This window comes from Geotrypetes seraphini, chromosome 3 (assembly GCF_902459505.1).
Source record: "Geotrypetes seraphini chromosome 3, aGeoSer1.1, whole genome shotgun sequence".
Classification (NCBI taxonomy): Eukaryota; Metazoa; Chordata; class Amphibia; order Gymnophiona; family Dermophiidae; genus Geotrypetes; species Geotrypetes seraphini.
Genome location: NC_047086.1, coordinates 4,381,437 through 4,402,793, shown reverse-complemented (window position 1 = coordinate 4,402,793; position 21,357 = coordinate 4,381,437). Strand labels below are relative to the sequence as shown.

General features: G+C 45.8%; 1 protein-coding gene across 4 annotated transcripts in view; it reads right to left on the bottom strand.

The window, feature by feature from the left end:
* The window catches only part of REV3L (REV3 like, DNA directed polymerase zeta catalytic subunit), a 696,072-nt gene that overhangs the window by 217,376 nt on the left and 457,339 nt on the right, over positions 1–21,357 (bottom strand). For all 4 annotated transcript variants that reach the window (XM_033939819.1, XM_033939820.1, XM_033939822.1 and 1 more), the window contains 2 exons: positions 19,868–19,993; positions 17,360–17,552 (listed from right to left, as the gene is read on the bottom strand). In XM_033939819.1, coding sequence (XP_033795710.1) covers positions 17,360–17,552; positions 19,868–19,993 — 319 coding nt within the window. The remainder of the gene's footprint in view (positions 1–17,359; positions 17,553–19,867; positions 19,994–21,357) is intronic.

Below are 21,357 nucleotides of genomic sequence, written 5' to 3'. Positions count from 1 at the left end.
AACCTTTCTTCATACGTGAGATCCCTGAGCCCCAAGACCATCCTGGTAGCCATTCGCTGAACCGACTCAACTCTCAACACATCTTTCCGGTAGTGTGGTCTCCAGAATTGAACACAATACTCGAGATGAGGTCTCACCATGGATCTGTACAGTGGCATTATGACTTCAGGTTTTCTGCTGACAAAACCCCTACGGATGCAGCCCATCATTTGTCTTGCCTTGGACGAAGCCTTCTCCACATGATTGGCAGCCTTTCCTCTAGTATTTTCCTTGACAAGTTGTTCCAGGAAGCAATCGCCTACAGCATCCAAGAACTTGGTCTCTCTAATGCAGCCGGAGGTGCCTAGGGTCCAGTCTATTCCCCGGATAGTTGAAGTTACCCATGATAATTGTGTTGCCTCCCTTGCAGTTGCGTTTAATCTCGTCTGTTATTTCTCCGTCAATTTCTTCGGACTGCCCTGGGAGTCGGTAGTAGTTGCCGATCTTTGTTTCCAGGCCATTTGTTCCTGGAATTTTGACCCATAGAGACTCTAACTTATCCGTCAGTTGTGGCGTGTTCTCTCCTGTAGATTCAATTTCCTCTTTGACGTATATGGCAATGCCCCCACCTTTTTGAGTCACTCTGCGGTATAGTTTGAATACCGGTAGCACAGTGTCCCAGACGTTTTCCTCAGTCCACCATGTTTAAGTGATGCCTATGATATCAACGTTATCTTTTTGTGCCATGGCTTCTAATTCACCCATTTTATTTCTAAGGCTCCTTGCGTTCATGTACATACTCTTGAGTTTGCGACCTGTTCCTTTCTTGCATTTCCTTCCCTCTTGTGTCCTGTTCGATCTGTCTTGCCTGTAATCCGGTGAGTCTTTCCCTCTATCTTCTTGCACGATATTGGGGCGGATTTCAAGCTGGCTACTGGAGCCGCTGTAGCTCATAGTTGATGCCCCGCCAGGGGGTTGAATATGAGCTCTTGTGCAGCAAAAATGGATGTACTGCAGACCAAAATGCAGCTTTAGAAACATCCTGAATAAGAATTAAGATGAAAATTTGCCCTGCAGAAGCTGTAGGTCGCTCTCTATGATCCATAATTGACACAGGAGGGATCAGGTATGCTCTGGGATAGCACAAATTAATACAATGTGCTATTGGAGAGGAGAGAGAGGTCTTTCTCTGTTCTATCATATTGTATTTTATTGATTTTTGTTTTCTTGTGTTCCACAGTAGCTGATGTAGAGGAAACGAAGAGCTGATTTGGTTGGCAAACTGCTCCTCTGGATGGACAGCATGGAGACGTTGGTCTGCTGGAGAGGAATGCAAAGGAAGAAACAACAATGATAAAGTAATATACTGGTGTAGATTAAAATCTGTACCAACTGTAGGAAAGAATCTGGGAAGAATTTGGAAAAAAACAAACACTCTAGTACAGGGGTGTCCAACCTTTTGGCTTCGCTGGGCTGCAATGGCTGAAAAAAATGTTTCTAGGGCCGCACAAACACGCAAACGCTGCAGCAAGACAGAGGAAGAAGCCGGCAAGACGGTAAACACCCAGGGGCAGCAGAGGAAAACACTGCATCGCCCTCGACCGGGGCTGCACAAAATACTTCACTGGGCCGCATGCGGTCCTCGGGCCGCAGGTTGGACACCCCTGCTCTAGTAGGAAAAAAATGTATAAGTAGAATAAGTACGGTATGCTTGAAGTTCACTACATCCTCAAGTGAAGTCGAAAGCAGTGAAACAAAACTAATGTACCAGAAAAGAAAATAATGGAAGCAGATTCCAATGGTTTAGACAGGAATTGGACTAAGAGATCTACCCCTAACGGTAGGTCCCACAATGGAGGAGGGGGAATGTGTGGCGCAGTGGTTAAAGGTGCAGCCTCAGCATCCTGTAGTTGTGGATTCAAACCCATGCTGCTCCTTGTGACCCTGGGCAAGTCACTTAATCCCCCTATTGCCCCAGGTACATTAGACAGACAGGGAAAAATGCTTGAGTGCCTGAATAAATGCATGTAAATCTTTCTGAGCTCCAATGGGAGAACGGTAAAGAAAATTGAATAAATAAATAAATATTGGAGAACAAAGGTAGTATGACTGTTCATAAAACAAGAGAGTATGATTAGAGACCAGTATCTGAGAGAAGCAGAAGGCATAAGAAAATGAAATCAAGAGGACAATGAACTTGCACCCGGATGGAATAATGTACCCATGTAAATTGAGAGGACTTGCGGAGACTGGAATGTAAGAAATGGCTGTTCTGCTGAAAAAGAAGAGAGGAATGGTCTTCTAAGGGAAATAGCGGAGCATCCTGAAGGTTCCGCACACAAATTTTTTTTAACACTGGATGTTCTTAGAATATCAGATTAGATAGGCAGTGTAGAAAAATTGTTTGGAACTTGCTCTGTTACTAAAGTAGTTTACCAGCTAATCATCATGGAGATGGGGCAGTGCCAATGCTCCTAAATATGAGCTCGGAAACAGCTGGTATGAGGTTAGCTCAGCAGTTCCTGAGAAGCTTATAAGAGTACATGCTGGTATAAAATTGCAGAAGGCTGGTGAAACTTATGTTATCAGCTGTAGTATTGTTCAAGATAGTACGCTGTGCAGAAGTAGCTGTTATCCTTAATGTGCTTCATTGCTAAAAATATAGATATATAGATATTAAGGGACCTGTGCAGTCTGTGGTAAATTTGTGCATTGCAAGGGACGTAGCTGTGCAGAGGAGGATAGATGAGGTAATACCCTGTGAAACAGAAATTTTTATTTTTTCTTGAATGTATGTCAGATAACCACTCGTTTGGGGTTGGGTTTTTTTTTTTGTTTGTTTTAATATATATTTGAGTATTCAGAAGCTATGCAGACTGTCCCTTGGCAGTGTCTTGAGGTTTGAAAGTTCAGCATGGGTCTTCATTTAACAATGAAGGGATGTAAAAATGTGAAATGACGAGAAGGTAGCTGCCTCACAGTTGATCTAAGAGGGAATGAAATGTAGATGGTTTCTCGAAGATATGATTGGTGGCACGTAAGATGTGCAGGAAAGATAGCATCTTCTGGCCCTGTAAGAGAGATGAAAAGCATGGAAAGCCCAAGGTAAATCTATGGGGATGTGAGCAACCACAGTGACTAATGAGAAGCCATTGAAGTGCAACATGTGATAGAAACTGGATCTGAAACAAGGGTACAAGTGTTCTGATCCAGCGTACCAATGTAAAAATAGAAAACATTAGCTATGTGTCTGAATTTAAAAGGGCCTGGGATAGGCACATGAGATTTCTCGGAGAGAGAAAGAGATAATGGTTACTGCGGATGGGTACACTGGATGGGCCATTTGGCCTTTATCTGCCATCATGTTTAGATGTTTCTATGTAAGTGTGGAAAAAACCTCCAAAGTGCTGAGGGCTCAGACTGAGGTAGTAAATTACTGAGGTAGTAAATTTGAAGAGATGAAAGCTAATGTAGTACATTGCAAGTTGATCAAATTGAAATTAATTCAGAATGTCAAAGGCATGTCCTGCCAATGAGAGAAACAACCCCTATGTCCAACTGAATAGAGCAACTAAAGAAAGTGAAGCTATCCAGTAGCCATGACGTAAGCTGTGGTAAAGAAAAAACATAGTTGGGGTTTGGGGTGGTTTTTTTTATTTTTTTTTCCTATGTTTTGAGCACTGCTATCCATCACCATTCTGAAAAAGATTGGAGAAAAGATAGGGAAGTGTATACATTATACAGTGGAACCTTGGTTTATGAGCATAATTTGTTCCATCTCCTCCCCCACTCCTCACCGCCACCGGTGCTGCTCCATCCCACCCCATCCCCCAAAGACCCCCCCAACTCCCGAGGCCACTGGTGCGCTTCCACATCCCCCCTCCCGGCGAACCGGCATCATCCGTCCCCCTGCTTGCAAATGCCACCCCTCCGTGAACGGGCATTAACCCCCCCTCGCGAATGCCCGCCTGCCCAAACTGAAGCCTTACCCCCATCTGGTACCGGCACGCAGCACCAACCCACAGAATCTCAGAGAGAGGCGGGAGCCAGAAGACTTGAGCATGTGAAGATACTCAAGGCCCAGTCCGGCAAGCAGCATGATCTTCGGACACCGGCACCTCCTGTCGGTTGGTGCTGCGTGCCGGTGCCAGATGGGGGTAAGGCTTCAGTTTGGGCAGGCGGACGTTTGCGAGGGAGGTTGATGCCGGTTAATGGGGAGGGGGGTGGCTTTCACGGGAGGCGATGCCAGTTCGCGGGCAGGGGGACTCGCAAATTGAGTCAATGCTTGGTTTGCAAATCACGATTTGCAAAAATGTTTTGCTCGTCTTGCAAAACACTTGCAAACCGCGTTACTCGCAAACCGAGGTTTGACTGTATATTGAACAGCAACATATTGTACTTGGATTGAGAGAATACTGCAAGCTAATGCTGTTTCGAAAATGGCAAGATAAAAAGCACCAAGGAAGTGCAGGATGTGGACTCCAAAGAGTACTAGTAAATAAATCAGGTTATGTGTGTTGTGTGCTGTGACCTGGCTTTTCCTGAACTGTGTTACAGCACCTCCTATGCCACTGGAACCATGGAAGGTAGGGTGGTAGGAGCTGAAAAGGTGATTTGAGCTTCCTCTGCAGTACCTACTGTCAGTCCTGAGTAGGGTGAGGTAATCACATTGATGAGTCATGACAAGGATGAAGATCGAGGCAATACCTACTTGATTTGGAGGAGGACCACAAAACCGAAACTACCTCTGCTTAGTCAAGGTCATTGTGGATAATTCATTCTACCTGGCAGGCCAAAACAGGACCTTGAGGGGAGGGAGCAGAATGTCCAGGTTCCAGTATCTGCAAGTCCCCCCATACTGCAGGATACCGGTTTGCTGTCAGATTCCTCATATCCAAGGGGGAGGGCAGCAGTTCTGAAACTGGAAACACAGCCCACCACAAGCTCTCTGTCACCATCAGCAGAACTGGGTGTAGGAGGGTGGTTGCTCTGTCAAGATTTGTAAATAATTATTCTTAGTATTTTTTAAAAAATTTCCATCCACATTTAGAACCCACCAGCTTCTTCAGTGGCGTCTCCCCAATGAGATAAAAAAGAGAGAGTCACTGCCACTCATGAATTAGAACTCCATGTCTAATATGTCGCTACCGAAATGAAAATAAACAAGCAATTCAGCAGCAAGAGCTTCTGGGTATTTAGTTAATAATTATCATATAAGTATTAATAATATATAGATTTCCCTTTTTATTTTTTCTTGCTGTGACGGCAGCAATAGGTTTTTCCCTTCCCTTGCGGAGTCAAAATAGGGCCCCGAGGGGAGGGTACAAGTGGAGAAGAAGAAGGGGGCCCAATAAAATCTTCTCAACGGTGCGGCCTGCAGAGTCCCTGCGCGGGAACCACTGTCCCAGTGTGGCTTTCCTATTAGCCGCTGAAAGCATCCATGGTCCCAACACTTACCTTAGTGCTCCTGGGAAATCTGAGAGCTGTCTCATATTATTGATTGCCACCAATGCTGGGGTGCAGCCAGTTGAGTTGGAACGGCACTTCCCTCCCTCGCCGGACTGAATCAGAGCCCTGAGGGAGAGGACCAGCCGTGCCGGTGCTGAAACTTTTTTGTCAGCCTTGGCGGATGTACGCTGCTTCCCCCACCAGAACCGAAGCAGGGCCCTGATGGGCGGAAACCAAAGTACCTGCTGCTTCGCCGGTGTTCACTCTGTGCAGGCGCAAAGCTTTTTATTTTTTCCTTTATGTAATAGATGAGTCGCCGCCAGTGCTAGGGTGTTGTTGTCGGCCCAGCTAAGACGGAACAATACTTCCCTCCCCCGCTAGACCGAAGCAGAGCCCTGAGGGGAGGGAGCCAAAAATACCTTTTGCTTTGCAGGTGTGCTCTCCATTCCAGTGCAAAGCTGCTTCTTCATATGAGTTGCCGCCGGTGCTGGGACCTTGTTATCAGGTTAGCTGAGGCGAACGGCACTTCCCTCCCCCACCGGATCGAGTCAGAGCCCTGAGGGGAGGGAGCCAAAGGAATCTTCTGCTGCCTCACCGGTGTTGAAACTTTTTTGTCAGTGTTAGCGGATGTATGCTGCCCTTCCCCACCATACCAAAGCAGGGCCCTGAGGAGAGGGAGCCATAAAAATCAGCTGGCATTTTCTCCATGCCGGTTTGTAGCAACATCGGAGGAATAGACATCTTAACTGCCAAAGTCTCCACGGTCCTAGCAGCCGCTATGTGAGAAAACGGGGCTGGTAGTCAGTAAGAGCAACAGACCTGCGCTTGTTCTGAAGAACGGCTTGTTAGGTTTTCAATCTGTCTCTTTTTTTTTAAGCGATTGTTGTTCTAGCCAAAAATACTTGCGATTAGTTGTCACAGGCAAAAAACTGGCAGTTGAAGAAATCAGTTTCTCTGTTACTGAAGAACTGTGAGAAACTGGACAGAATTTCACACTTTTTAAAAAAAATTACGGCCCTAAGGGCTAGAAAGCCAAGGCTTTCCTGACTAAAAACTACTTTTTCTTTTTCCTATTAATATTTTTTCTGAAAAGGGGAGAGCCGTCACTGTACAGGAATGGGTCAGAAAAAAGACTGACCGGCAGAGGGGAGGGGCTCGAGTAGTAGGACAATCCTGCACATGGTCAGTAAGCTCAAAGGCTTACTATAGCCAGGGGAGCGTACCAATGTCATTAGGCTCAGTCAGAGACTTCACCATCAAGTGCGGCTGCATATCCCCTGCCTGTCTCCGGAGAACAATAGATCCAAGAAAACAAAACAAAGTTAAGATGTCCAGGGAATAGGACATTCATGAACCCCAGTTAAACCAGACTGAGATTCCGCAAGTGAAAGTACAGTTGATCCAGACCATCAAAGAATAGTGTCACAGACTCATCAAGCACACACTGACCATGCAAATGGATTATTCATCTCTCCTAAGACAGATGCAGAGGATCAATTTAAGGAAGCCAGTGCCTTTAGACAGTTGAGATTAGTAGATTGGTGTGTAAAAAACTGCCAGACTTGAAATGTTACTAATAGTTTATAACATACAAAGACTTGAGGGCCTCATTTAACTTAACAGGTTCAGTTTTCCATTGTTTCTTATGTTTGCCTTATCATTGTAAACCACTTTGATTTGACTTTTTTTTTTTTTTTAAATTAAAAATGGGTGTGTATCAAATAAAATAACTGTAACTGTTTGATTTATAGAACTCAGGATGATGAGAAAAAGCAGAGTGAGTTATCTGTAGCAAATACATGACAGAAGGATACAAGTCTTCATGTTTATGTAACATCTTCTGACAGAACCCAGCTAGAAGTACTCAGGGTCCCCAACCCCCGGTCCACTACGGCTGTATGACAGCCGGGCCATCCTTTCGCAACATCTTTCCATCCTGGCCAGCAGAACCCCACTGCCCCTCCCACGCGAGGCCAACATACTCTGTTCTGAAGAGCGGCGGCGGCAGCACTGCACAGGCTGCTTCACTGCCTTCCCCGCCAGGGCCTTCCCTCTGCCGCTGTGTCACTGATGACATCATCAGTGATGCAGTGGCACACTGCCGCTGTTCGGAACTGAGGTATGTCTGCCTCGTGGTGGGAGGGTCAGCATGATTCTGCTGTGAGGGACGGAACAAGGTTACTTGCAAGCAACATCAAGCGGGAAATTGAGAAGTTTTTAAACTAGGAAGAAGGGGAAAGCCGGCAGTTGTCCAAGAGTCGATGGTTCGAGAAACGGTATACCCAGAGGATACCGTGCAGGAAGATTGCGGGGAAGACTCACCGGATCATAGGCAAGGCAGAAATCCTAATGGATGTTATTGAAGGAGAGTACCCAAGAAAGGGACTTGGGGGTAATGGTGGACATGACAATGAAGCCGACGGCACAGTGCACAGCGGCTGCAAAGAGAGCGAATAGAATGCTAGGTATAATCAAGAAGGGTATCACTACCAGAACGAAAGAAGTTATCCTGCCGTTGTATCAGGCGATGGTGCGTCCGCATCTGGAGTACTGCGTCCAATATTGGTCACCGTACCTAAAGAAGGATATTGCGTTACTCGAGAGAGTTCAGAGGAGAGCGACACGTCTGATTAAGGGGATGGAAAACCTTTCATACGCTGAGAGATTGGAGAAACTGGGTCTCTTTTCCCTGGAGAAGAGGAGACTTAGAGGGGATATGATAGAGACTTATAAGATCATGAAGGGCATAGAGAGAGTAGAGAGGGACAGATTCTTCAAACTTTCGAAAAATAAAAGAACAAGAGGGCACTCGGAAAAGTTGATGGTTAGTGCGATGAGTGTATCAAATACATTTTTTGGTCAGCTGTCAGCAGGTCAGGGAGAGCTAAAGATCTGAAAATAAGTATCTCACAAGAGAAGTCAGAAGAAATAGGAAGGCAACTACATATGAGTTTCCAAAGAGCGATCCAGAAGGGTCGTATGATGGGACAAGAAAATAACATATGTTTGAGATCTCCAAGATTGGAGAAACAGTGCCAGCAGAGGTTAGAGTCTAGTAGACCAGCTCTGTGTAATTTGCTTGGGGTCCAGAAAAAAGAAGTAGAGGGATTGCATTAGGTTAGTGGAGAGAGTGGGTGTATAAGATTTTGTGAAAAGATCAGACCATTAGGCATCATTGCTGTGCAAAGAAGAGGTGTCTAGAAAAAAATCCCACTCTGGTTACCCAAGGAGGCAGCAAGTGTGACACACAAAGAAATAAGACCACAGTGCTCTACATTTAGAAATGGAACTATATACAAACAAACGGATACTAGTCAGAACCCTACATAGAGAGATGGCACCATGCCAATATGCAGAGATGGAGCTGTGCAACATATAGCGATTGAACTATACTCAACATGGAGATGTTATGTTATCTGTGGTTTTATATTCCATTAAATCTCCATAGTGAAGTTCGAGGCAAGTCACAACATTTATCAATGCATCAAGAAATACTAACCTTGGTATATATCCAATTAGAAACATAGAAACATGATGGCAGATAAAGGCCAAATGGTCCATCTAGTCTGCCCATACGCAGTAACCATTATCTCTTTCTTTCTCTGAGAGATCCCACATGCCTATCCTAGGCAATCTTGAATTCAGACACAGTCTCTGTCTCCACCACCTCTTCTGGGAAACTGCTCCATGCATTTATCACCCTTTCTGTAAAAAAGTAGCCTATCACCTCTTAACTTCTTCATCCTATGCCCTCTCATTGCAGTTTCCTTTAAAATGAAAGAGACTCGACTCATGCGCATTTACATTACGTAGGTATTTAAATGTCTCTATCATATCTCCCCTCTTCCACCTTTCCTCCAAAGTATACACGCAGCTCCTGATTGGTAAGGCCCGACATAGTGCAGGAAGAGGTGGTTAGAGCATACAGCGAGTGATTTCCTTCACTCTCCTGCCTCTCCCACTGCCCTCTCCAGTCTCCCCCACGAAAAACCATATTCGCAGTGTTTTGATATTCGCGACAGTTCCTGGAACGGAACCCCCAGAAATATCGGGGGAGTACTGTACATCCCAGTCATGGTTCTCTGTGAACCGTGTCTCTGTGATCGCCACTATATCAAACTCCTCTTCTTCCATCACAGCTTCTAGATCCATAATCTTGTTTCCCATACTTCGAGCATTAGTATATACTGCTTTCCAGACATTGCCCCCTTTTCCCATCTGTGTAGACATATTCAGTGATTTACTTACCTGAGGGCTTATACTCACACGGGAGCTTTGATCACCCTGCCCTATCACTTCTAGTTTAAAGGTGGTAGAAACAGAGACTTTGTCTGAATTCAAGAGGGCCTGGGATAGGCACGTGAGATCTCTCAGAGAGAGAAAGATATAATGGTTACTGTGGATGGGTAGACTAGATGGGTCATTTGGCCTTTATCTGTTGTCATGTTTCTATGTTTCTATAAAGCTCTCTTCAGTAGATTAGCCAGCCTGCTGGCGAAGACACTTCTTCCCTTCTTTGATAGATGCACACCATCCCTGCTCAGCAGCCCTTGGAAGATCATCCCATGGTCCAGGAAGCAAAATGCTCTCGACGACACCATCCACGTAGCCACACATTCATCTCTGCCCTGGCTTTTACTCTCAACAGGGAGGATGGACGAGAATACCACCTGTGCATATGACTGCTTTACCTTGTCTCCCAGAGCCACAATGTCACTTTTGACACGTTTGCAAGGGAACCTGGCAGTATCGTTAGTGCCAATGTGGATGAGCAGCATTAGACAGTAGTCATCAGGCTTGATGAGTCTCGGCAAGCTCTCCGTAACATCTTGGATTTTGGCACCAGGCAGACAGCATACCTCTTGTGACATCATGTCTGGTCTGCACATGGATGCTTCTGTACCCTTCAGAAGGGAATCACCAACTACTACTACCTTATGCCTCTTAGCGATCACGGATCTAGTACTTTTTGGAATTTCAAGCTCTGGTCCTTCCTCTCCTTGGGATTCTCTCATCTCCTCCACTTCCAGGACAGCATACCAGTTCTTCAGTTCAAGGGCGGGGGTAGTCACAGTACCAGTCTTGCAGTGTACCATAATCTGAGTCCAACTGTCTTCCCTCAGCACAGCTTCTTCTTCCCCACTACTGGAAATCTTTGACACCTCATGAACCATTTCATCTCATTCTCATGGATGCTTCTCAATCTTGCCCCCTCCTCTCTCAATTCTTTTACTTCCTTCATAAGGGATTCAAGCTGAAGACAGCTTGTACATGGAACTACTCCCTCTGCCTGGGTAACATTTTCTGTCTGCACAGAGACAGAAGTTGTAACCTGAGCCGTGTAAGCAGCGGCGAAGAGGCAGGGGAGCCGGCGAGAGGAGCAGGAGGGCAGGAGAACCGGTGCAGGAGGGCAGGAGAACCGTTAGGAGATAGATTTCAGCTCCACCCACCCCACCGCGTCAGCAAAGCGTCATCGCCCGGGCTCCCCCTTAGCGAGAGCGCCTTTGCGAAGGGCCTCAAGAAGGGCATTAAGGGAGGGCTATCAACTTTAGCCGGTCTCTCAACTTTTCCTACCAGCTAATTAACCAATTGACTTCAATCTTTCCTAACTTTCTTCCAAATCCTTCCGCTTTCTACCTAACCAACAAGCAAGCTAATCTTTCACACTAAACAGGTGGAACACATCAATCACTCTATTCCCAAACCTTTTTAACAGGCAGACCATGCTATCCTCTATCATTTAATCAGACTGACCTCACTAGCACACTAACAAACAGGCAACCTTAACTGACACTTAACTAATTACTATCTCCCAGACCAAGAACTAACTAACTACCTCTATCCCTCCAACCTCAACACTTTCTGATAACACCTAACTGCCCCTTTCCTATCCTAACAAATATCCTAAAAAAAAAAAATAATAATAATAATTTTTAATGGCAGGTAGAACTAGAAGCAGCAAGACTTCTATCAAGACAGGCAGTTCAGTCACCGAAAGCACCCAGGGGATGGCTACGGACTTCGCACAGATGGAAGGGAAGTCAGGACGGAGGGCAGAGGTCTCTGTTCAGACCGAGGCCATCCCCTTAAAGACGACTACAGTCTCCACACAGAAAGATGCAATAGATCAGCCAGATGAAAGCCTTTTGATAGAGCTGAGGAGCCTGAGAGAGTAGGTTCAGCGCTTAAGATGCATCCGAGACGACGAGACCTTCATCGACGGTGTCATCTAGGAGCTGTCTCAGATCGCCGAACAGGAGCCTGACAGAACCATCCTAGAGACACCCAAAGCATCTAAACCTGCAAACTTGAGACCAACTGTCGGAATACAGGAAGTGGCTGGGGATGCTGATTCCTGGCAGCTGGTTACTTCCTCCACTGGAAAACGCAGAAAACCTCATTCTGTTTCTCTCTCTCATATACAGGGCAGCTCTACATCGACACCACATATCCCCCTTAAGAACAGATACCAGCTGCTACAGGAGGATCCTGACATCGAGGTACAAGAAGTGGTTGAGCAGACGGTTCCAGTTCCAGAGTCAACAGGTCAGCCCACCCCTAGGAAGCGAAGAGTTGTGTTCATCGGGGATTCACTGCTAAGGGGCACCGAGGGACCAATTTGTAGACCAGATCTGCAATCAAGAGAGGTCTGCTGTTTGCCGGGGGCCAGGATCCGGGATGTAACTGTTAGCCTGGGCAGACTCATCAAGCCTCAGGATCACTTCCCTATGATTCTCATCCACGTCGGAACCAACGACACTGCCAGGCGCACCACGGAGAGCATACCCGAAGACTTCAGAGCCCTGGGAGAGAAGCTGAGGAAGATGGATGCGCAGGTGGTCTTCTCGATCCTCCCAGTGAGGGGCAAGGGCAGTGCCAGGGAGGATCGAGTCCGGAGGGCGAATGACTGGCTGCATGGATGGTGCAAGGAGATGAACTTTGGGTTCCTGCACCATGGAGAGGCACTGCAAGGACTGCTGGGACCAGACGGGTTACATCTGACCAGGAGGGGGAAGAACGTCCTTGGACACCGTCTAGCCTGCCTATTACACAGGGCTTTAAACTAGGTAAGTTGGGGGAGGGTACGGGCACAAACAACCCACCTGACGAGCTAAGCTGCCAATATTCTTTTGAGACTGAGCTAAGTAAACACTTTATTTCTGGGACACACTACAATTCTGGGTCTAGGGGGAGTAAACATAGCAATTCTGGGTCCAGAGGGAGTACACACTGTAATTCTGGGTCCAGCGAGAGTGCACACGTTGCAAACTGCACTAAAGGAGCTCAAGCAGCCCAAACGGGAATACCCCCACAGGGTACACACATTACCGAGTCTGGGATAGGAGCACACTGTAGTCATGGGGAGTCAGAAACAGGTACACGCTGTAGCGCTCGGTCTAGGGAGTGTAAGAGACACACGAATAATGCTAATGGTGTCCTAGCTGATAAAGAGGGATTGTCCCCACTGATATATAACAAACACACAACATGGAGGGCTATGTACGTCAACGCCCATAGTCTGGGAAACAAGATCCTAGACTTGGAAACAGAAATGAGGAATGCCGACCTGGATGTGGTGGCGATATCTGAGACCTGGCTCACAGACTCCCACGGGTGGGACATGGTCATACCAGGTTACAACTTGCTTCGCCGGGACAGGGAGGGCAAAATGGGGGGTGGTGTAGCATTATATACTAAAGATGACATTAAAGTCACCAGAATCACAGATGTACGGTACACTGGGGAATCTCTTTGGGTAAATTTGGCCACAGGGAAGGACAAATGCCTGTATCTTGGCGTAGTATACAGACCCCCAAAACATCAAGATGACCTAGATATGGAACTAATTGGAGATATAGAGAATATCACCTTGCGGGGGGACACAGTATTGGTAGGTGACTTCAACATGCCTGATGTGGATTGGGTCACACTTTCCTCTGCTTCCGGCAGCAGCAGGAAGCTATTAAACTCTTTGAATGGAAGAAGACTCAGGCAACTGGTATTTGAACCAACAAGGGATCAGGCAATTCTGGACCTGGTACTTACCAATGGAGAAAGTATCACAGAGGTCTCAGTCGGTGAAACTTTGGCCTCCAGTGACCACAATATGATATGGTTCAATCTCAGGAAAGGTTTCACGAAATCTACCACACTGACCAAGGTCCTTAAATTCAAGGACACAAACTTCCAAGACATGGGAGACTTCGTTCACCGGGCACTACAAAGCCAAGCAGACACCGACAGCGTGGAAGATATGTGGTCAACTTTGAAAGCCATCATACAGGAAGCAACAAACCGCTATGTTAAATCAGTAAGTAAAGGGAGTAGGAACAACAAGCCACAGTGGTTCTCTACGGAGATCTCGGACCTCATCAAAGAGAAGAAAAAAGCATTCATCTCTTACAAACAATCAGGGACACAGGACTCTAGAATAGAATATCTGGCCAAGTCAAGAGCCGTCAAAGCAGCAGTTAGGGAGGCCAAATTCCGCATGGAGGAGTCTCTAGCAAAGAACATCCAGAAAGGAGATAAATCTTTCTTCAAGTATATCAGTGACAGAAATAAGAACTCGGGCGGGATAGTACGTCTCAAAAAAGACGGAGACTATGTGGAGACGGACTCGGAAAAAGCCCAACTGTTAAATAAATACTTCTGCTCAGTCTTCACCCGCGAGGCGCCGGGAATCGGCCCTCAGCCACAGACAAGGGCTAAATCAGTTGACCCGTTTAGTAATTTCAAGTTTACACCCAGCAGCGTCTACTGCGAGCTGTCAAAAATCAAGGTCAACAAGGCAATGGGGCCTGACAACCTACATCCTAGGGTGCTCAGGGAGTTGGGTGATGTCTTGGCGGAACCGCTATCCGCGCTCTTCAATCTCTCCCTTAGTACAGATGGAATAGAAGACGGCTAACGTCATTCCACTCCACAAGAAAAGCTCCAGGATGGAGATGGCAAATTACAGACCAGTGAGTCTCACATCAATAGTGAGCAAACTAATTGAAACCCTAATCAAACGCCAATTGGATAAGATCATGGAAGAGGAGAACCTACAGGATCCCCGCCAACATGGATTTACTAAAGGGAGATCCTGCCAATCCAACCTGATCAGCTTCTTTGACTGGGTGACGAGGAAGCTGGATGCTGGTGAGTCCCTGGACATCGTCTACCTGGATTTCAGCAAAGCATTTGATAGCGTACCACACCACAGGTTGCTGAGCAAGATGAGTTCTTTAGGCTTGGGCGACACTTTGACCAAATGGGTTGGGAACTGGCTTGGAGGAAGGCTTCAGAGGGTAGTGGTGAATGGCACCCCCTCCGAAATGTCGGAGGTGATAAGTGGAGTGCCACAGGGCTCCGTCCTGGGCCCGATCTTGTTCAACATCTATATAAGAGACTTGAAAGAAGGGCTCCGAGGTAGAATAACATTATTCGCCGATGATGCCAAACTAAGCAATGTAGTGAGCAAAAGCACAACAGACAAAAATTCAATGGAAGACGATATGATGCATGACCTACTTCTACTGGAGCGCTGGTCTAGGTCCTGGCAACTCAGTTTGAATGCCAAAAAATGCAAAGTCATGCACCTGGGAAGCCGAAATCCATGCAAGGTTTACACCCTAAATGGCGAGATCCTGACAAGAACTGAAGCAGAAAGAGACTTAGGGGTGATTGTCAGAGAAGACATGAAGTCTGCAAACCAAGTGGAGCAAGCTTCATCCAAAGCAAGGCAAATCATAGGTTGCATACGCAGGAGTTTCGTCAGCCGTAAACCTGAAGTCATTATGCCACTGTATAGATCCATGGTGAGACCGCACCTGGAGTACTGTGTGCAATTCTGGAGGCCGCATTACCGCAAGGATTTGCTGAGACTGGAATCGGTCCAGAGAATGGCCACCAGGATGGTCTCGGGACTCAAGGAGCTCCCATACGAGGAGCGGTTAGGGAAGTTGCAGCTCTACTCACTCGAGGAACGTAGAGAGAGGGGAGATATGATCGAGACATTCAAGTATCTCACAGGCCGCATGGAGGTGAAGGAAGATATCTTCTTTTTCAAGGGTCCCGCGGCAACAAGGGGGCATCCGTGGAAAATCAGGGGCGGGAAACTGCACGGTGACACTAGGAAGTTCTTCTTCACTGAAAGGGTGGTTGATCGCTGGAATAGTCTTCCACTTCAGGTTATTGAGGCCAGCAGCGTGCCAGATTTCAAGACCAGATGGGATAGACATGTGGGATCTATCCGCAAAAATAGATAGGGAGGGTCATTAGAGTGGGCAGACTTGGTGGGCCGTGGCCCTTATCTGCCTTCTACTTCTATGTTTCTATATGATGTTTTCAAGCTATATTGTGGTGCAGAAGAACTTATGGGACATAAAACTCTTACCAAAGTAATGCCCTGTTCCAGAGGCAGACAGTAGTTCACAGGTTGCTCCTCCTATTTTTTTTAAGTATTTCCATGTTATTTCATTGGCATGACCCTCAATACTGTATCTGTTCTTACTCATCCCCAAAGTGGTAAAGGCTACACAAATCTTGATTAGGCACAGTCCCTCTACTTCCATCCACTTTCATTCAGTATTCTTGAGCAAACAGCATAAATTCACCCAAGATTTTATTCTGCATCTTATACAAACTTTTCTATCTATATTTTTATTTTCACTGCCTAGCATGGACCCTCATGATCTCCATTTTCATTAGGGACACCTGGAAATTCACTGTTCTTTATTGACCTCAGAGACAGTGCAGAGTTAGACATAGAAACAAAAATAACACAGCAGACAAAGCTGTTCCTGATTTCTTTCTGAGATACTACAGTCTACTCAATATCTGGTTTTAGGCTTGCTTTCCACACCACTAAGCATTCTCTGTGTTTGCCTTCTAGCTTTGTTTAATTATCATCCCATTACTAACAGCTGTTTCAGGCATCAACCTTCCTTTCTGTGAACCATATTTCTCCTGAGTCTACTCTCCAAGTCACACATTTTGATAATATCTTCAAGAGATCCCCTTTCCAAAGGCACCTCTATGCCTTTATTATAAAATTGCACTAAAGAGAAGGTGACTACATTTTCTTTGGTGATGTAGAACTCCATTCCTCTTCCTAGGCTCTGTTTACCATCTCTTTTGTGAACTGTCAGTTAACTAGTTTACAGTTTTCCATTTACACATTAAAAGGTATACAGTTCATAGTAACATAGTAGATGACGGCAGATAAAGACCTGAATGGTCCATCCAGTCTGCCCAACCTAAAAATCTAAAAATTTGTTGAGTTTTTTTTTTTTTCTTCTTCTTCTTAGCTATTTCTGGGCAAGAATCCAAAGCACTGCCCGGAACTGTTCTTAGGTTCCAACTATTGAAGTCTCCGTCAAAGCTCACTCCAGTCCATCTATACCCTCCCAGCCATTGAAGCCCTCCCCAGCCCATCCTCCCCCAAACGGCCATATACAGACACAGACCATGCAAGTCTGCCCAGTACTGGAATTAGTTCAATATTTACTATTATTTTCTGATTCTAGATCCTCTGTGTTCATCCCATGCTTTTTTGAACTCTGTCACCGTTTTCTCTCGGGAGCGCAAACCAGGCATTCACCACCCTCTCCGTAAAGAAGAATTTCCTTACATTGCTCTTGAGTTATCTGCAGAATTAGCTAAAGTGTTAATCATTGACGTAGCAGCTAAACAGAATTACAAAATTTGGAGGTGAATATTTGGTCCTTCATTTCCAATCATCTTCAAATGCCTGCACCCATTTTGGGCAGTTATTAGTTTTAGTGTAGAGTGAGGCAACTGGAGGAAATTTTCAATGACAGAAAAAAAAATCTAAAGATACAGTTAAGTGTTGCTAGATAGAAAGTAAGTGGTTAAATGGTAGTAAAGAAAATGACAATTCAATGCAAGATAGCTGTAATGCAGCAATGATAAAAGTGAAAGGAACCTGGGTTGGTGACAAAGTAGTCTTTATCAATCACTATGGCACCAGTATTCTCCATTTTATCAGAGTTTGGCAGCACAGTGTCAGAAGAGATGCAGAAGAAAAGAGCACAAATAGGATCAAACTCAGGGTCTGGTTGCAGATCTCGTCTAGTCCGTGCATGTAACTCCATGCTGAAGAGCGTGAGGTGCTGAACCTAACCAAAAACAGATTCAGTATACAAATAAATATCAGTAAGCTCTGGAAACAGCTGCAGACAGCGCAAGGTACAGATACATCTATAATATTCAACCCCCCCCTTTTTACAAAACAGCACAGAGCATTCAGCGTGCTGGCCTGCACTAAAAACTGCTTTTGTGGTTTTGTAAAAGGGAGAGTAAATTCCTATCTTTGGATAATTCTAAAATACATTTTTAATTTAGAAACTATATGGGGTAATATTCAGCAGTAAAGGCCAGTGTTTTAATTTAAACAGTAAGGGGCTCATACTAAAAAAAAAACAACCAAAAACGTCTAAAAAGTGGCCTAAATGGGTACTTGGACGATCAAAAAGCCTGATCGTCTAGGTGCCCATAATCAAAGCTGGTTTTAGGCGTATCTAAAACCAGCTTAGGACTTTCCCCTGCCTCTAAACACATAGAGCAAAAAGAGGCGTTTTTAGAGGAGGGGAAATGGCGGGCGGTGGGCCGACCTAGACCTAGGCGTACAGCAGGTATACCAAAACTTTAGTCAAAACAGGTATAAGTGCTGAAAAAGGGGCCACAGAGCTGATCGCTGCAGCTCAGTGACCCCAGCAACCTGCCTATCGTTGGAGGAGAGATGGCTCATCTCTCCTGCCAGCGATGGTGATCGCCCACCCCCCTCCAAACCGCGGCACTTCGGGGTGAGCATCGCGGCAGGGCATCTCCCCTGCCGGTGATCGTCACCCCAAAGTGCCGCGGATCGGAAGCGGGTGGGCGATCGCCATCTCTCCTGCAGCTATCAGCCCTCCCCCGGCTATTACAATCGGGCAGGAGGGGGCCCAAACCCTCCTGCCCGGCAACACCCCGAACCTCCGCCAGCATTGGGGCAAGAGGGAGCCCAAGCCCTCTTGCCCCGGTGGCACCCCGAACCCCTGACTACGTTCGGGGCAAGAGGGAACCCAAGTCCTCTTGCCCCGGCGGCACCCCGACAGCATCGGGGCAAGAGGGAGCCCAAGCCCTCTTGCCCTGTGATCCCCAACCCTCCCCCCCACAGAGTCTGATGGGGCCAAGAGGGAGCACAAGCCTCCTGGCCCGGCGATTTCCAAACCCCTCCCCCACTCAACCAACGATCCAGCCAGGAGGAAACCCAAGCCCTCCTGGCCCGGCGACGCCTCCAAACCCCCAACCCCCACTAAAATACGGGCAGGAAGGATCCCAGGCCCTCCTGCCCTCGATGCAACCCCCCTGAACACTCCCTCCCGCCGACCCATGACCCCCTGCCGATTCCCCCCCCCCCCCCCGTACCTTAAAAATTGTTGATCGGACGGACGGGTGCCTAGCCCGTCTGTCCGACAGGCCAGCCATCTCTGGAATGGCTGGCCTTAGGGCCTGACAGGCCCAGGCGGCTCAAACCCCGCCCCTCCTGTGGGTGGGGCCTTAGGCACATGGGCTGGTTGGGTCCATGTGCCTAAGGCTCTGCCCACAGGAGAGGCCTAAGACAACTGGGCCGATTCCGGTTGGCCCAGGCGCAAATTAGGCCCTAAGGCCAGCCATGTTTTGTACTGTTTGTAGTTGTTTTATCAGACTGCGGGACAGGGAAGATAGAGGATGTTGCAGTAGTCTAGAAGTTCTAGGACTAGGGATTAGCCCATAAGCTGGAATTGTTTTCTGTTGAAGAATTCTCGGATTTGCCTTAACTTTTGTATGACCACGAATGATTTCTGGATCGTTTTGTTGATTTGTGGTTGCATGGTACAGTATCTGCCTATCATCACTCCTAGTAGTTTTAGGGTAGGTTGAATGGGGTATGTGATTGAGTTGATTACTAAGTTTGTTATGGTTGGGGTTTTTTTTTTTTTTTTCAAGGAGTATGAATTTTGTTTTGTCTGGGTTCAGGTTTAGTTTGTGTTCTTTCATCCATGTTACCACTGTTTCTAGTGTTTTATGTCATGTGTCTGTCATGGTGGGTGCTGATTGATCAAAAGGGAGGAGGATGGTTTGGGTCTTATGGGAGTTTAGGAAGGGGAAACGAAGGAGGAAACCTTTATATTTAGGAAGGGAATTGAAGAATCAGTCTCTAGGTTACTAGATATTCAGCCAACAAGAATGAAACATAACATTATAAGATAATCCACACATAAAATATATGAAAATGTATCCAAAAGGAAGAACTGCTGCTGGCAAATTGAGACCAGAAAACAATTCTAAGAAAATGAAGTCAATTGACTTTTGAATAAAACAAGAACCAGACTGCAGAAACATGCTTATAATGAGAAAGAAATAAAGTGATTGAATGTAACTTTTGTGATAGTGACAGCATACATGTTACCTCGTGGAGTGCTTTTGCTTCTTGTAGGTTTTGCACACTGATTTTGAACCCATAAGAGTTGTTTAGAGATGGTCCTTCAATCTGTGATATATCATTTTTTATGCAGTTTATAGCAGCAAATTGATCCTGTTAAGAGACAAACCATGCAGGAAAAAGGATTTAGATACAATTTGCATGCTAGATTATCCTGAGATGCGGTGGGTTGAAAATGTTTCTATGACTAACAAAAAGATGCTGCAGCAATCACATTTCCATCTACTTTCCTACAGTCTTTCAAAGGTAGATTTGTAGTAGCAATAGTTCTTTCACATTTGAATGACATTTTTTCTCAAAGTACTGTACAACCTGAGCTGGGATCAACTATTTATGTTATGTGGGACAAATTACTCAGACCTACAATTACTCAGACCTACAATTACTCAGACCTACAATTACTCAAACCTACAATCTAACACTCTACACTCCATTACCACAGCATGGGGAAGAAGACCAACACACACTAAGAATAAACCACACCGGCACACCAAATCACTTATATATCCAAACACAACCCACAACTATCACACAGAGATATCCACACTCAAATGTGCCTACTTAAATATCAGAGCGCGAGGTCCAAAAAACAGAGCTTATAAAAAACTGGATAACACAAGAAAACCTGGACTGTCTTTTCCTCACAGAAACCTGGCTAACCTCCAACTCAGGCCCCAGAATAACTGAAGTCTGCCCACAAGGATACAAAATTACAGTGGTCTGCAGAGAAAAAAAAAGAGGCGGAGGCCTAGCAATCTTAATCAAACAAGATCTAACCCTTAATATAATTGAGAAAACATCTAACCCGTACATGGACCTTTTAGCTTGCCAACTCTCAAGCACCACACTAAAAGACACACTAAACTGCATGCTCTGCTACATAGCGCCGGGAAACTGGTCTTTAGCAAGAACCGAAGTGGAAGACTTCATATACCAAAACTCACTAATAGCAACCTACTCCTAGGAGACCTAAATCTACACCTAGATGATCAATCATCCAAACAAGTAGACAATTTTCTCTCATTTCTCAAAGCCTTATCCTTCCAAATGCTAAATCCACAAACAACTAATGAAAAAGGCCACCAACTTGATATTGCAGCCTTCATGACCCACCAACCATCCTTAACAGAAATTTATACATCTAACGGAACATGGTCCAGATCCATCTAGTCAGACCACTACACCTACACTTTCAACATCAACTGGACCAAAAACAACAAAAAACTATACCAAAACTCAATAAAGTAACATACACCTCACGCAAACACATCGAACCCTCCATATTCTGGTCTAAAATAGATGAAACTATTCTAAAAAACAACCCCGAGGACTTCATCTTACATTGGGAAAGACTTTGCTCCAACACCCTTGATGATTTAGCCCCACTGCAAACCAAATCCAGACCCAGCAGGAGATCAGATAAATGGTTCGACTCCGAACTGCTACAACTCAAAAGA